The 15683-nt window shown below is 39.1% G+C and overlaps 1 protein-coding gene across 13 annotated transcripts in view; it reads left to right on the top strand.

Moving 5' to 3' along the window:
- Positions 1 to 15683, top strand: part of NTRK2 (neurotrophic receptor tyrosine kinase 2) — a 204569-nt gene that overhangs the window by 12367 nt on the left and 176519 nt on the right. For all 13 annotated transcript variants that reach the window (XM_027731830.2, XM_027731832.2, XM_027731833.2 and 10 more), the window contains exons 2-4: positions 8658 to 8732; positions 8976 to 9047; positions 15329 to 15397. In XM_027731830.2, coding sequence (XP_027587631.1) covers positions 8658 to 8732; positions 8976 to 9047; positions 15329 to 15397 — 216 coding nt within the window. The remainder of the gene's footprint in view (positions 1 to 8657; positions 8733 to 8975; positions 9048 to 15328; positions 15398 to 15683) is intronic.

The raw sequence follows: 15683 nt of genomic DNA, 5'->3' as shown, positions 1-15683 counted from the left end.
TTTAAACTGAATAAAGCCAAGTATTAATGTCTAACAGTGGAAATAGTATATGTGGGGGAAGACTGACCTCAGAGGAAAGTTCAGAAGGAAATTCTTATGTTGAGTGAAACAGTGAAGGAATACTGAACATGTTAAAACCTGGAGATAGGAAAAAACCTGTTGTGAGGGATACTGATTTATGTCAAGTGCTATCTAGCTCCAAAGGACATGCAACTATCAAAGACATCTCTTCCACAAGGTCACTGCCTGAGCATGGGTGTCTAAAGAGAATTCAAAGGTTTTGACATTAACCAAGAAGCTTTAATGTTTTGATTTACTGAAGGACATAAAAAGATGCACATAAAGGACAGTTATGAGGAATCTTGCTGTGCTGTTATGGAACTGATGTTTTGCCATTCTCGTTTGCATGAAGGACAGCGATAGCTAGAAGAGGTGGTGTATGCAACTGCTGAAAAGAGTATTTACATTACTACTTTTTGAAGAGTCACTGCACACATGGTTCTGTGGAAGAAAGAAATGTCACATGTATTTGTATTTATTTATTCCTTTGAGATACTCTTTCTTCCTTGCAAGCCAAATAATAACAAAAATAATAATAACAAACCCAATAATAATAATAAAAATTAGCTTTATGTCTGCTTTCTGTTGAGTAATAATGAAAAGCCACATTCACTGCTCTCCTTTTGTATGTGAATTTATTGTGTGATTTTTAGCATATATATTGTAAAGGGGCTATATTGGAGTTTAAGCCTCCTCCTAGCAGTCTAGGATTAGTTCATACACAGGGGATGAAAACATGTTTTCTAGGTAAGTACAAGGTCAGAGATTAAGACATCTTTTGAATAAATAGGTCATTGTTTGGCCAGCTGACAATAGAAAGGAATATCAGCATTTCCAAAATACCTTTGCTAAAGAAAAGCTAGACTATAGTTGTCAGTTGTTCTCTGGAGAAATGTCAAAAATTGATGTCTTGGTATCAAATGTATAAAGTTACAGACCTCAAGGAGGAGGACAGGTCTCTGAATGGAGAAAATATTTAAATAAGTCTTGCATGCATTTGGGAGAAAGTAATTTTGGAGGTGGAATTCATCAAGGGCATGAATCTTAAATCTGGAAAGCTGCATGAAATGTCTTGAGAGTTTGTTTGATTTGGTAGTCTGCTATTTGAAGAAAATAGAACAAACACCTTGAAGCCAAATCAGAAATGTAAGTAAGCCCAAAGGTGTTTTACGTTTCATTTTCCCTGCCTTATAGTAACTGTTTGCTTAAACTTTGCATTCTAGACATACTAATTTATTTTTATTTTTGCCTTCATGCTGTAAAGAGGAAACTAAAGCTGGCTGGCAAACTGTGGGCCTTCCATTTTCTAGGCAGTTGTAGCAGTAAGCAACAGCATGGATCTGCTCCTTCACTGCCATAACAAGATTGGTACCTCCACTAAATTCCTGTTTTCTTCTGCTTTAAGATGGTGGGTTGGCACTTATTGTTCAGGATGGTGGCTTTGGAGAAGCAATTTTCAGTGGCATCTGTGTGCTACTGATTGGATAATCATAGTATATTGATGTGGAATAGAATGTCTGGGGCGCACTGCCTCCTGGCAGTTGACACAGCTATGCATCCAGAACAGGGAATTCTTGAAGGTAGCTGTGATCTCTGATCTTTGCTGTGAGATGCTGAGTCCCAAATTGTTCTGAACAACTTGTTACTTGAGTGTAGTCTATGTGTAGTGCAGGATTTGCTCAAAAAAGGGCATGCCTATGTCTGTGAAGAAAGATCCCAGAGTTAATTATTTTGCCTCCAGAGCTGTTGTACTGGCACGTGGAGAACTACCTCCTGTAATCTTCCATGACTCATGGTTAAATACTCTAAATGGGAGGAAAGAACCCTTAAGGAACCCGTGATACTGGCAAACAGTTTTTTACTCTTCGTGAAATACAATGATTCACAGTTTAAAAAAAAAAAAAAATCAACCACCAGAGCACTTGCTCTGAATTTGTCAGGAGACACCAGGCAGCCAAGGAAGGAGTTGAGCACCTGCTTGTAAAATTGCTGAATGATAAGTAAGTCCTCCATGAACTAACTTGACACTCTGCCTCTTTTCTGAGTTATGGCACGGTCTTTTAGCAGTGGAAGTTCTGTTTCTTGAGGTTGTCTTCATGAAAGCTGGCAGTTATGGTACCAGATAGATAAAGCAAAATATAACAAAATGATTGAAGTAAGCCTGTATATCTGTAGAGAGGACTTGTTGTTGTTGATCATTGCTTGCTGTTAAGAGATTCCTTCCTAGAGGGAGCTTGGTCCTGCGTAGAACGATTTCTTGATTGAGCAGAGGTTGTATCATTGGTACCTACATCTGTCTGAAACCTCACATTCCTGATGTACAACATTATGTAGGTCTGTGCTTCGTTTTCCAACCATATGAGTTCACACCACTTGAGCATTACTTTAAATTTGGTTTCAGAGGGGCTGCAGTTGAAATCTATTTGAATATGCCAAGTTTCATCAAGTATTGTATCAAGCTTACAAATTCTGCATGATCTTAATGCATAACCATAAAGCAGTCCAGGTTTGTTGAAAATGGCCCTAAGTTTTAGCTTACCTTTTGATGAACTCGGTATGACAATTGTAGTTTGTAAGAAGATACAGCACTAAGGAACTTTGCAATGTTTAATCGTTAATGTTAAAATAAAGCCCTCACAGTAGTGTAGACTGGGGACATCCATGACTTGTCATTAAATGGTAGTTCATCTACTGACAGTTCAATGTGTGAAGTATGCTGCCTTTTTCCTCTAAAGGCTCAGTGAAAAAACAACTCGGACTATGAAGTTTTCCTAAAGTTCAGAAACATTTCACCAGTGAATATGAAAGTTTTTAAAAACTTTTTTTCCCAGCTGTATGAACCAGAGCTAGACATATAATTGATTTATTTTTTGGAGTGTTAAGCAAATATGTTTCCCATAAAGGGAGTTTTCTGGCAACAGAAATACTTTTGGAGCTACATTACAGTATTACTTGTTTGCGTCTATATTCTTAAGACTAGCGTATACTGGTTTTTTTTTCAGCATGTCCTTATAGCTCCAAATGGAGTATTGTGCTTTAGCATACATTAAGCTGGAGGAAACAGTTAGTTAGGAAGGCATACTTCTGCTGGCCAGTTTTTTTTCAGGTTAAGGAAAAGATTTGAAACTTGCAATGAAATCTTCTCTAAACTTAGAGAGGAACAAAATAATCTAGACCACTTTAAAGATCAGAACCTGCTTTCTCTTTATGCTTTTGCAATTCAGAATTTACTTCACTGACGTTCTACATAATCTATCTCTAGTGTTTCACTTGTGTGATGAGAAGAATTGAAGACAACTCTCTTAAAGGAGATCCTACTTGGGGGAGTTAGGTCTTTTACAATAGGATTTTAAGCTATCATTTCCAGAATGTTGTAGCAGTGATGAAGTGTGAATGTGTGACATTATTCAATAGCTGCTGAAGTGTGCTGAGATAAATGTGTTATTGTAGGTTGCAATCTGCAGTCAGTAGGTGTTAGAGTTAATGAGTAGTTTACAATGGGGAGATTAAAGGTCTGAAAGCAACTATTGTTTACTGATTACTCATTGAAGGAGAGGCAGAATGCTATAGTATAATCAAGCAAATAGTATTGTAGGCAGCTGCAGATTTGGTTTAGAGGCAGCAGTCAGTATTTGTGATCTGATATGTGTGATCTGTCTGGGTACTATCCAGCCAGGTTTTGGCGGTGCTACGCTCTGCTGTGGTGTGCAGTGGGAGCTTCCAAGCTCTCCATGTGACTTCAGCCATCTGTGAGTCAGTATGTTTTTCTTCTGTGCTACAATAAAAATCTTCAGTTAAAGAATAGGGTGGATGTTCTTAAGGGCAGGCAGGCAAATTACATTTCTTGGCATCGCCCACTGCAAGTCAAAGCTCTTAGAGTATTAATGTTTGATGATAAGTAACATTAAGGTAGAGTAGTTGTGAAGAAGGTAAAAATAGACTTCAGAAAGGGAGAGGTTTTATTTCAGGTCTCCCTCTAAATTAAACAGAAGAACAACTTCCCCTTACAGTGTACAGCTACATCATTCTACTCCTTTCTTTCTCACTGCTATGACATAGCTGCAGAGGCTTAACTTAAAGCAGACTTGTTAAGCGAGTAAGGAAGCGTGAGGGGACATGACCTCCTTATGGTAAATTACATCTGTCCACTCCTTCTTGCAGGATTTCCAACTGCATGAAATTTGCTTTACTGTCCTGTTCTGTACTGAGGTTGTTTTTACAAGTGTATTGTAGAGCAGTTATTGAGTTAGTTGCACTTAGGCAGAAATTCTTCTGTGTCCCTATTCAAAGTATTGTTGTGGAAAATCAGTGGTTTCTTTTGGTTCTCTCAGTTAGGAACTGGAATTGTAAATCATTCATCTTAGAGAATCTGCTCTGATTTCTTTTAGGGAATGCAATAAGAGAAGGAAAAAAGGTACCATAAATTCATGCCACTTCTTCCCAAATGTTGTCCTTTTGGTCTATTCCCTAATGGACTAACACTGATCTTTTATATAGATTGTGTGCTCATACTCAGATCTTTGTTCGATGTAAATTGTGGTAGCTTCATTGGCTTCAGCAGAGCTGAGCTGTTTTACACTGAGTCTTAATACAGGATGTAGTACACTGACATATTTCTGTACAACATTGTAAGTTATGTCAAGTTCTGCAGCTTCTTTAGTGAGTGTTAATGATTAAGTATTTGTATGATTAAAATTGGAATGTCAGATTTGGATGGGTGATATGTGTGTTTAAGTGATGGGTCTACATTTTGGCAGTGTTTGTCAGAGATATTTTTTTGATGGCTTAATCTTTAGCTCGTACAACTGATTCCTCTGTTTATTTTCTTTAGGTCTGAGTCTCTTCTCCCTCTGTGTTTCACTGTCCATTTTCCTACATTCCCATTCTTTTGTGATTTCCCTATCTCTGTCTGGTCTTGACAGGATTCCTGTTAGTCCTGTTACTGAGGACAAGATGAGGAAGATATCTTTGATAACTTTATTTTAACATTATGAGGTCCAAGTGACAGAGAAGGTCATATGTAATTAAATAATGAATTCTTCAGGGCATGTTTAGAGGAAGTATGATCATTCATTTCCAGGATTCTTAGATGAAAGAATTGATAGATTTTTATGTATGATTTCATTGTTTTTACTTGGCAAAATATGTAAACTTATGCAGCAACCAACAAACAAATAAAATAGATTAGTAAACACCGAGATAGGAAATCAGCTCATCTTAAAAATTCAAGAAAGGAAACACAAAATATGAAGGACTCTTATCTTCTAATGAGTACTCTGTGTTAATCTTATCCTGAAAAGTCCTGAAGAACAGTTCACTGTCATATAATGCTGTAGTAATGTGTTCCGTCTAGTGTCATGCATTGTCTTTTTACTGCCCTTCTTCTTCCCAAGGGGCAGTGAATGCCATTAGAGGAAACCTTTTGCTTTTCCTGGTGCATGGCAAGAGCAAAGCCCAAGTCAGCATTGCGGCTTTGGAGGAGAGCCCAACTCGACTTTGGGATTCTCAAGCTTCTCTTTGGATTTGGGAACACAGTGAATTTCTCTAACATGCCAGCGAAGGTATATGGATGGCCTCTGGGGAAGCAATACACCTTCTTTCTAATTCACCAGATTTCCCTTTAAATAAATTTTAAAAATCATAGAATCATAGAATCATAGAATTGATTGGGTTGGAAAAGACCTCCGAGATCATCGAGTCCAACCCTTGGTCCAAATCCAGTCCATTTACTAGATCATGGCACTCAGTGCCACGTCCAATCTGCGTTTAAAAATCTCCAGGGATGGTGAATCCACCACCACCTCTCTGGGCAGCCCATTCCAATGCCTGATTACTCTCTCTGTAAAGAATTTTCTCCTGATATCCAACTTAAATTTCCCCTGGCGGAGCTTAAGCCCGTGCCCCCTTGTCCTATTGCTGAGTGCCTGAGAGAAGAGACCAACCCCCACCTGGCTAGAACTTTCCTTCAGGTAGTTATAGATGGTGATGAGGTCACCTCTGAGCCTCCTCTTCTCCAGGCTAAACAACCCCAGCTCCCTCAGCCTCTCCCCATAGGACTTATGCTCCAGTCCCTTCACCAGCCTTGTGGCTCTTCTCTGGACCCGCTCCAGCACCTCAATATCCTTTCTGAACTGAGGGGCCCAGAACTGAACACAATACTCAAGGTGTGGCCTCACCAACGCAGAGTACAGGGGAAGGATCACTTCCCTGCTCCTGCTGGCCACGCTATTTTGATACAGGACAAGATCCCATTGGCCTTCTTGGCCACCTGGGCACACTGTTGGCTCATGTTGAGCTTCCTGTCAATTAGTACCCCCAGGTCCCTTTCTGCCTGGCTGCTTTCCGGCCACTCTGTGCCCAGCCTGTAGCGCTGCAGGGGGTTGTTGTGGCCAAAGTGCAGGACCCGGCACTTGGCTTTATTGAACTTCATCCCATTGGAATCAGCCCATCTCTCAAGTCTATCCAGATCCCTCTGCAGAGCCCTCCTGCCTTCCAGCAGGTCGACACTTCCTCCCAGTTTGGTGTCATCAGCAAATTTGCTGATGATGGACTCAATCCCCTCATCTAAATCATCAATAAAGATATTAAACAGGACTGGACCCAACACAGACCCCTGGGGAACACCACTGGTGACCGGCCGCCAGCTGGATGCAGCTCCATTCACCAGCACTCTCTGGGCCCGGCCCTCCAGCCAGCTCCTAATCCAGGAGAGGATACACTTGTCCAAGCCATGGGCTACCAGCTTTTCCAGGAGTATATTATGGGAGACAGTGTCAAAGGCCTTGCTGAAGTCTAGACAGACACATCCACAGCCTTCCCCTCATCCACCAGGTGGGTCACCTGATCGTAAAAAGAGATCAGGTTGGTCAGACAGGACCTGCCCCTCCTAAACCCGTGCTGGCTGGGTCTAATCCCTTGTCCATCCTGAAGGTGCTGTGTGATTGCACTCAGGATGATCTGCTCCATAACCCTGCCAGGCACCGAGGTCAGGCTGACAGGCCTGTAGTTGCCAGGGTCCTGCTTGCAGCCTTTTTTGTGGATTGGGGTGACATTCGCCAACCTCCAATCATCTGGGACCTTCCCAGAGAGCCAGGACTGTTGGAAGATGATGGAGAGCGGTTTGGCAAGCTCTTCTGCCAGCTCCCTCATCACCCTGGGATGGATCCCGTCTGGTCCCATAGACTTGTTAGGATCCAGCTGGCTCAGTAAGTTGCTAACTACATCCTCCTGGAATACAGGAGGGCTATTCCGCTCTCTGTCTCTGTCTATCTGCTCTAGAGGCCAGTTGTTCTGAGGGCCACCTGTCTTACTGCTAAAAACTGAGGCAAAGTAGGTGTTAAGTACCTCAGCCTTCTCCTTATCTTTGTTAACTATATTTCCCTCCAAGTCCAACAGAGAATTGAGGTTTTCCTTGCCCCTTCTTTTGCTATTAATGTATTTATAAAAGGACTTTTTGTTATCCCTAACTGAATTAGCCAAATTAACTTCAAATTCCACTTTTCTTTCCCTAATTTTTTTCCTGCATGACCTAGCTCTCTTCGTAAATTCTTCATAAGTAGCCAGCCCTTTTTTCCACAGTAAAAGTACTTAGAATGAATAAAAGGTTTCTTCTAGCAAAGAACGACTCCTCCTTTTTAGGAGAACCTGCATTTTTGCTTAGTTCGGGATGCTCATGAAAATACAGTTCAATCTCTGTTTGAGTTTTTCTGGGACTAGGCTTATCTTCTGAAAAATCTGGAATCCTATAAATCAGACATATTTTTCTGTCCACAATGTCAGAAGAATTGCAGTTTCCACCGATTTCTTCTTCCTAGACTGCATGATTTACACTGTGAAATTCCTTCTTGCTGCAGAAGAGGTAACGATACGTTATTTGTGAACATTTTAATTTCCGGTCTGTGGGATGTCACTGGTTATTCATAGATCTCACATGGTGATAATACAAAGGACCGGCTTACATACCCACATCCTTTTGGGATTCAGGCAGATACTAATGCTATGTGAGTGGACTCAGTGCTTTGGTCTAATATGGCAGTTTGTCTTCTCTTATTTTCTGCTTTTCTGTGTAACGTCATGAAGTACAGCCCCTCTTTCCTCAGTTTTGCCATTACCACACCATGTAGAAAGAACTGAAATTACTTTGTGTCAGGGAGAAAATAAGTTTAGCAAGTGATTAAGTTAACAACATGGGAGAAAAGACTAGGGCAGTTTGATTCTCCCTCAGTGTAAGTGAGGATAACTCCACTACTACTATTGAAGTTGGCCCCTTCGCTGTTGTCAAAAGGGACATGTGTCTTGGAGAACAGTGACACTGTAATGCAGCTTTATTTGGCTTTCAGGTTGATTTCCTTTCTTCATTTCCCCTGTGTAAAACTAAACTTTTCCCTTCCAGCAGTGCCCCACAAAGTACCATTTAAATGATGGGGAAGATTTTAAGGACCACTTTTGCTTTGCATATGGTCTGAGTAGGACTTACTTCTAATTGCAGTAGGTCAGCAATCACTACTGACTTTCATACATCAGTGCATGATCTCTGAACACTCAAAGCCCTGGAAGGGTCCACTTACATACTTTTTTCTGTCTTGCTTTTTCAACAGTTACATCGCAAATCAAGAAAACTTAAAAAGTATCAATGACAATGAGGTTGGATACTATGTTGGACTTAAAAATCTGTGAGTAGGAGATACTTATCTTATAAAGCTATCTTTTTTTTCTATTTCTTTCATAGAAGCATATGGAGACATTATCAAAGTGTAGACCTCACTTTTTGTGTTAGTGAGAAAAATTGTAAATCTTGCACTTGAACCTTGTTGAAATTTCACCCAGACTCTTATTTTAACCTTTATTATCATTATGCTTTCCATTATATTTTAAATGAAACATAAATATTACAACAGTTTTATTTGTTTTCCCAGGACTGTGGTGGATTCAGGCTTAAGATTCGTGTCCCGTCAGGCATTTGTGAAAAATGTGAACCTACAATACATGTGAGTAAGAATAATGTCTGTCTTCTAAGTTAAAACTGTCTAACTCATGTTGATTTATTGATTGTTAATTTATTTCTGTCTCTTACCATTTCCTTAATAAAAAAATACTTTAATAATAAGTCAGACTTATAATGTTCTTCTGTCATTAATTGACTTTAAATAAGGTATGTCTGGTAAGGAACTGGCAGATCATAAGAACACAATGTGGGATGGTAAAAAGACCATGTATTTCATTATCCGGTCTTTTACAACAGACTTTGGCTGTATCTTTTGTGGTAAGCAGTGTAGCACAAAGAATGCCTCTCTTGAGCATATGATGTTCCCACTGTGCATCACACTCAGTGACATGGGTTTGACTAGCTGTAGTCTGATTCGATGGGCGGAACATGTTTTCACAAAATTACGGTATATGCCAAGTTGGAAGAGACCTATAAGGATCACTGAGTCCAACTGCTGGCCATGCACCCATTCCCAAGAGCAGCTGCAGTGCATTAGGTGCATACATGAAACACATCTACTATAATTTGACCAGTACACATGCCCAGAGACTGTGACATGACTGTGAACTGAAGTCCTGGGAGTGACCGAAGACTTACTTTGAAAGTTCACACGCTAAACTAATGCACCCAAAGCAAAACATAGGAATGAAGTTGCTTTCACACCCAAATGCAATTTGTAGATCATGGACTTCAGAATTGATACCCGTGCAGCTTTTTGACTGTGTTTTTCTAGATTTCTTATGCTTTAGATTTAGCAAAGGCTGAACTGATTGAAGTTCTCTTTTTAGTATGACTTTTTTGCTTTTATCCTAATGAGATCGGGAAGACATTTTACCAAACCTTGAGTTTCTAAGATATTTCTTTGTAATAGGGAAGAACTGCTGGACAGAGAACAGGGTTGATTGTTTTGCTTATGAGATGAAATCACTTTCTGAGCTCTGTTTTCCAAAGAATGGCAATTAGTTCATGTAAGGAAGTGGACATGGATCTTCATTTCTACCTAAACATTAAGTGCTGTCCCTAATGTGGAACAGTCACTGGAGGAGTGTGAACCAGATCTTCTGAGCCTGTGAGACTTACATATTACTTCAGATAGTCATTAATAAAACAGGTAATCAGTTGGTACCTGTAGTGGGTTTGTGTAGCTAAATAACATTTTTTTTTCTGGGAGGAAACTAGGATAAGTCACCTGACTCGAACAGGAAGATATTCCATACCATGTTACGTCAGCTAAAACATAAAAAGAGGAGGAAGAGGTAGCTCGCTCTCTTCTCTTCTGGGGTAGCTGTGTGGAGCGGTCGGGCAGTTCCATCAGGAGAGGAGATCGTTGGTTGTGGGGAAGTATCTTTAGTTTTAGTTCTTCTCTGTATGCATATTGCTTATAGTGTTTTCTATCTTTGTGTAAATATAAATAATCTTTCTTAGCAGCTTCGATCTAGTAGTTTTTCCCTTCCCTCTTTTCCCCCCTCCCTCCATTCCCTCCGGAGGGACTCGGGCACAGGCCCATTGGATATGTGGTTGTTCAGCCAAAGTAAACAATAACAGTACCATAAGGGAATAATCTTCTGTAGTAAATTTGTGTGTTTACCTGTATAAAAATTGCTCAGTGAATTATGGTTATAAAATATGAAATTCCATTTGCACTGGCTGTGGAAGTACACAATACCAGTAGAAATACACAATAGGAACGTACCATCTAAGAGACAGATTTGCAGAGAAAGACTTAGTGACTCTGCTGGGACAGAATCTCAGAACAAAGCAAATCCAAGTCAGGAATCAAAAGGAATTTTGTGTTACATTTTTACCTTTTTTTCCCATTACTTTAGTGGCTGGGAAGGAATCTGTCAAAATACTATATAGTGATTAGGACACTGAATCTACTCATCTTCCAGGATAGAAGAGCAACAGAGCTATAAGGAGCTTATAAGGCAAATAATGTAAGGAAACTTAGAGCCTGAGTCTGTTCAGTGCAATAAAGAGAAGACTAAAAAGGAACATCACTGCAATAGGACAAGGAATAATGTTTTGAAACTGAAAGAGGGTTGATTTAGATTAGGTATAAGAAAGAAGTTTTTTACAATGAGGGTAGTGAAACACTGACATAGGTTACCATAGAGGTGGGGGACGCCTCAGTCTTGGAAACATTCAAGGTTGGATAGGGCTCTGAGCAACCTGGTCTATTTGATATTGTCCCTGCTTGTTGCTGTGGGATTGGACTACATGACTTTTAAAGGTCTCTTCCAACCCAAATTATTCTATGATTCTGTGGCTTCTATGATCATCTTTGCTTTAAAAGAAGAGTAATTATGATGAGGAAAGCAATCTGTTCTCTCCACGACTATGAGTGCAGAGTGAGAAATAATGAGTTTAGTTTGGAGCAAGGTAGACAGATATTTGGAAGACCTTCCCAGCTGTCTGGGCAAATAGGCACTGCAAAAGGTGAGAAAATTGATGGGATCCTCTTGAGAGGCTTTTTTTACCTGTTGCTTTAAGAAAATGGATTTCATGCAGTCATAAAGTGTCTCTGACCCCAGTGGTTGCTTCTAACCAAAACTTGAACAGGTAAACACATTTTCAGGAATCTGACCATTTAAGCAGAAGAGGGACACCCTATTAAAGTTACCATTTAAGGAAAAAGTATCATTGTGTATATATGACCTGCTAGGCTTTACAGAACCCACTTGGATGAGATGCCCTTAAAATACTTCAGCCATAGGAAGAGCTTCAAATGGAGCATGCAGTCAAATGGGGAATGCATATCTGTTGGTAAGCAGGCTTTGCTAGAGCTGAAGTTCATGAAGCTCCTTGTTAGAAACAATTTAGACTGACTTGACATCTGTTCAGTTGATGGACATGGATGCTTGATTCAGAATACTTACATTATGCACCCTAAGCTTATCCAGTATCGTACTGTGTTTTCTTTTGGTGGGGATTTAGTAATGTTACCAGAGACAGGATAAACCCAGATAAGATGGAAAATATTAAGTGTCACCCGCTGCTCTAGATGCATAGAACAAAGCAGTAAGTATGGAGGTATTTTTTACCGAGGCTCATCTGTTATCCCTGCAAAATGCATTTGTTTGTTTTCTCTGGAAAGTCTTTGTGTGCATCAAAATGTTTCTGAAACCCCCAGTGAATCATGGTTTGTTGTCATCAGCAATAACAATCCTGTTGACTGCACTAGGAATGAGATATAGGTCCTGTTATGTTTGGGACAGTGAAAACTATTAAGAGCTGAAATAATTTCACTTTTCAAGAGTAAATTCTGAGTACAGGTCTTTGAAAAGTCTTACATTTTATTTTGAAACAAATTTGTTACTATCCCAATGAAAGCTCCAAACACTTTTCTGAAGACTGATGTAACTGTATAAGCTTTAATTTTACTATGATACTATTACAGCTTTCTTTTTCTTCTATGAAAAATCTTTTAATGCAGTTAAAGGGCTCTCATTATATGAAAATAGTATTTATTTTATGAATCATACAACAATATCAGTTTAAAATAAACTTGTTAACACACATTTCTTTAAGCCCTTTTTGGTCCTTACCTTATTTTCTTGGTGAAACTTATGTAGCCCAAGTATCTTTCTAGCGTTATGTATGATGGAAAGATTTGTGTAATAACATAAACAACAGGAAAATAAATACCCTTATGGACACTACTTAAGTGTAATTAATAGCTTTGCTCATCTAATTCTGGTGTTTTCATTGACCTTAGACTCAAATTAGCCAATAGTTGCATTTTAGTAGTGCTGTAGTTTATAAACTTATCTGCTGCTAACAGTAATTTGTTGGAAATGTGTAATACATATGCATGGTATATTGTCAGTGTCTTTAAATATTAAAACACATTTTACAGGGAGCCGAGATTTCCAAAAACTTTAAAAAATAGCTGTTGTTACATGCCAGGCTGCATCTAACTGTGTTGCTGAATCATAGATTTGTGAGTGTAGTATATATACAGCTCTAGGTATTAAGATGAGTTTGTATCTCAACACCGTTCAGGTTTAGGCAAGACAGCCAAATGAAACAATTTGAGATGTACCTTGCTGCACATAGGGCCGGCTCATAGGCAGAACAAGCAGTTGCCTGTGCAGGAAGACTGAGTGTAGCAAAATGGCCTTTTCTTCACCTCTTTCCCCCAGTTCTCCTTAGATCTATTCCCTCTCCTTCTTTCTTGCTTCCCCTTGCCAGAAGCACTGTAGGTGGTAGAACGATGCCCATCTTGCAAGCTCTGTGAATTTTTATGCAGCTTCCTGGTCTGCTTTTGGTCTCCTCAGATTGCCACAGGTTTGCTTTTAGTTGAATTAGGGCTAGCAAGTTTAAAGTGAGCTTGATATTTGCATGTAAAATACAGGCATGCTTTTAACTGAATTTGGGTCTTGTCTGCGGGTAAAGCTTTGGAGCCAGGCTCTGTACCCTTGACTTTTTTTTCCCCCCATAATTAAAAAAGTCTTTAGAACCCCAGATGGATCTTCTTTGGGCTGTTCACCATGATCTTTTTATATATAGTTAAATTGGGGAACTAATTCTTATTCTCTTTTCATGAAAGTGGAAGTGTGGTCCTTAACATCTTCAAAAGAAGCCTGGCAGTGATTTTTTCACTTAACATGAATTAAAAAGACTGCAGCAGGCATCCCTGTAGTCAATATAGAGTGCTCACTTTATGAAAAAATATAATTTAAATTTACTGTCCAAGTATTGTTTAAGGTGATAAATTCATAACAGTGGTCTGCAAGTAAAGCCCACTGTATATATCTGGTTATCTTTAGGAAAAGGTAGTTGCTGTGCAGGTAAGAGATGCAGGTGTATACCTTGTTTGGTAATACCACAGGGCCATCTGCATGTGCTGCTTGTCAATGTCAAAACTGGAAGGATTCTCTTGCATGGTGAGTGTAGAGTTTCCTATGGAGGGAGGGCGTTTGATGTGCCTCAACACAGGAGGCAAAAGCCCAAGCTGACAGGAGGATCAAACTTCCTTTATTCAACCTCCCAACACAGAGCATATACATATTAGGAAAAAAAAACATAGTGACAATTTTTGTTTAAACATGACTTCTGTTCTATATGCAAATTGTGCTTTAATGTTGCTATATCCAATCAGGTCCACGAAGCATTTCCACCAGCATCTGCCATAGGCAGACTAGTTCCTCTGACTAATGAAATAATACCTCATTTGTTTCGTTCTCACACGTAAGGACCAGTCAGTTTGTAAACTTCAGGGTGTTGTTTGCCAGAAGGAATATATGATGAAATGTAGTAAATCTCTTAAAATAATCTCTTAAAGATTCTCTTATAAACATTTGTAGAGAATCCAACTTGTAATTTCTGTGAAAGTTATCTTGTACTCAGAGATCAAGGACTGAAAGTTGGGAAGTAAACACTGTGTTCTTTAGTCAGGTTAAAAAAAATAATAATTAATCCCTAGTTTTAAATGCAATGCAACTTTTAAGTGTGGAGCCTTTACGGCGCCTTTATAATACCACATAAAACTCATGGTATTTTGGCTCATAACTCTGATTTGTACTTCACTGCTGGCAGTTACACAGTTTACTGCTCTTGCTATCTCTAATTCGTAGACCGATAAGACTGTAGAAAAACTAGCATTATTTTGCTTTGGGGTAGAGAAAGCAATTTTGTAAGCCTATGAGAGGAAGAGTATTTCTGGTTCAGATCAGCATTTCTTTGCGGAATAGTAGAGGACCTTTCACTAAATTACCACTGGAAACCGTAAATGCTTAATTGACATAAAAAAGCCCAATACATGCATTTTACAGTTTTCTTTTGATCTTCCATGTGTGTGCATATCGTATATGCAGTTTGAAAATAACAACTAAAAGGCTCTGATACGGATGTGTGCTAGCATGTGAGGAGGGCTTATGTGAGTGCAGAGTTTGGTGCAGCATCAAAGAATGGAATACACCCATTTCACATGAATTAAATTGAGCATGTAATTAACACGTGGACTTTACAAAATACTTTTGAAACACAGTTAAATCTGCTGCTTTTCTGCAATGAACAAAGTGCTAAAAGTGAAAATATTGATACCTGTTGAGTTTGATTTTGAATGTATTTGACTTTAGGTGCATTCTGGATTCAAACCCTTGAAACCCTTCAAACCATGAAGTAATACTGAACACTGTCTTTTTATAACTGAAGTCAAAGGACTTTCAGAGCTCTTAATTATCGAGTTCTTAATTATTTTTTTTGAGAGACGCAAACTGTATTTTCAGTGTAAGAAGAAACAATTCTAATTAATGTACTCCTTCTCTTTTCCCATAGTAATTTATCCAGAAACAACCTCTCAAGTTTGTCCAAGAAGCCTTTTCACCATCTGGGTTTGTCTGATCTGTAAGTTGTCAGTTTTTAAAATATAGTTTATTTTTGGCTGGAATGGAAGAACAGGACTTTGAAGCTTTTTCTGTTGAAGGTAGAGGTCCATCAAGGATTAGGGTGAAACTTTGATCCAAAGAAAGCATCGATGCTGGACACTTAAATACAAAAATATTTTCATTCCAGAGCTTCAAGAAGGTCAAGTATATATTTTAAGTCAATTAGAGGTCAAAACAGCCTCTTCCCTTCAGCTTTAAGATATTTTTATTGTGAGGGTACTTCACACAAAGCTGCTGGTGTTTAT

This window comes from Pipra filicauda, unplaced genomic scaffold (genome assembly GCF_003945595.2).
Source record: "Pipra filicauda isolate LSUMZ 115617 unplaced genomic scaffold, ASM394559v2 scaffold191_size1418713_pilon, whole genome shotgun sequence".
Classification (NCBI taxonomy): domain Eukaryota; kingdom Metazoa; phylum Chordata; class Aves; order Passeriformes; family Pipridae; genus Pipra; species Pipra filicauda.
Note: the sequence above shows the minus strand (reverse complement) of the source record. Positions and strands in the feature narration are given on the sequence as shown.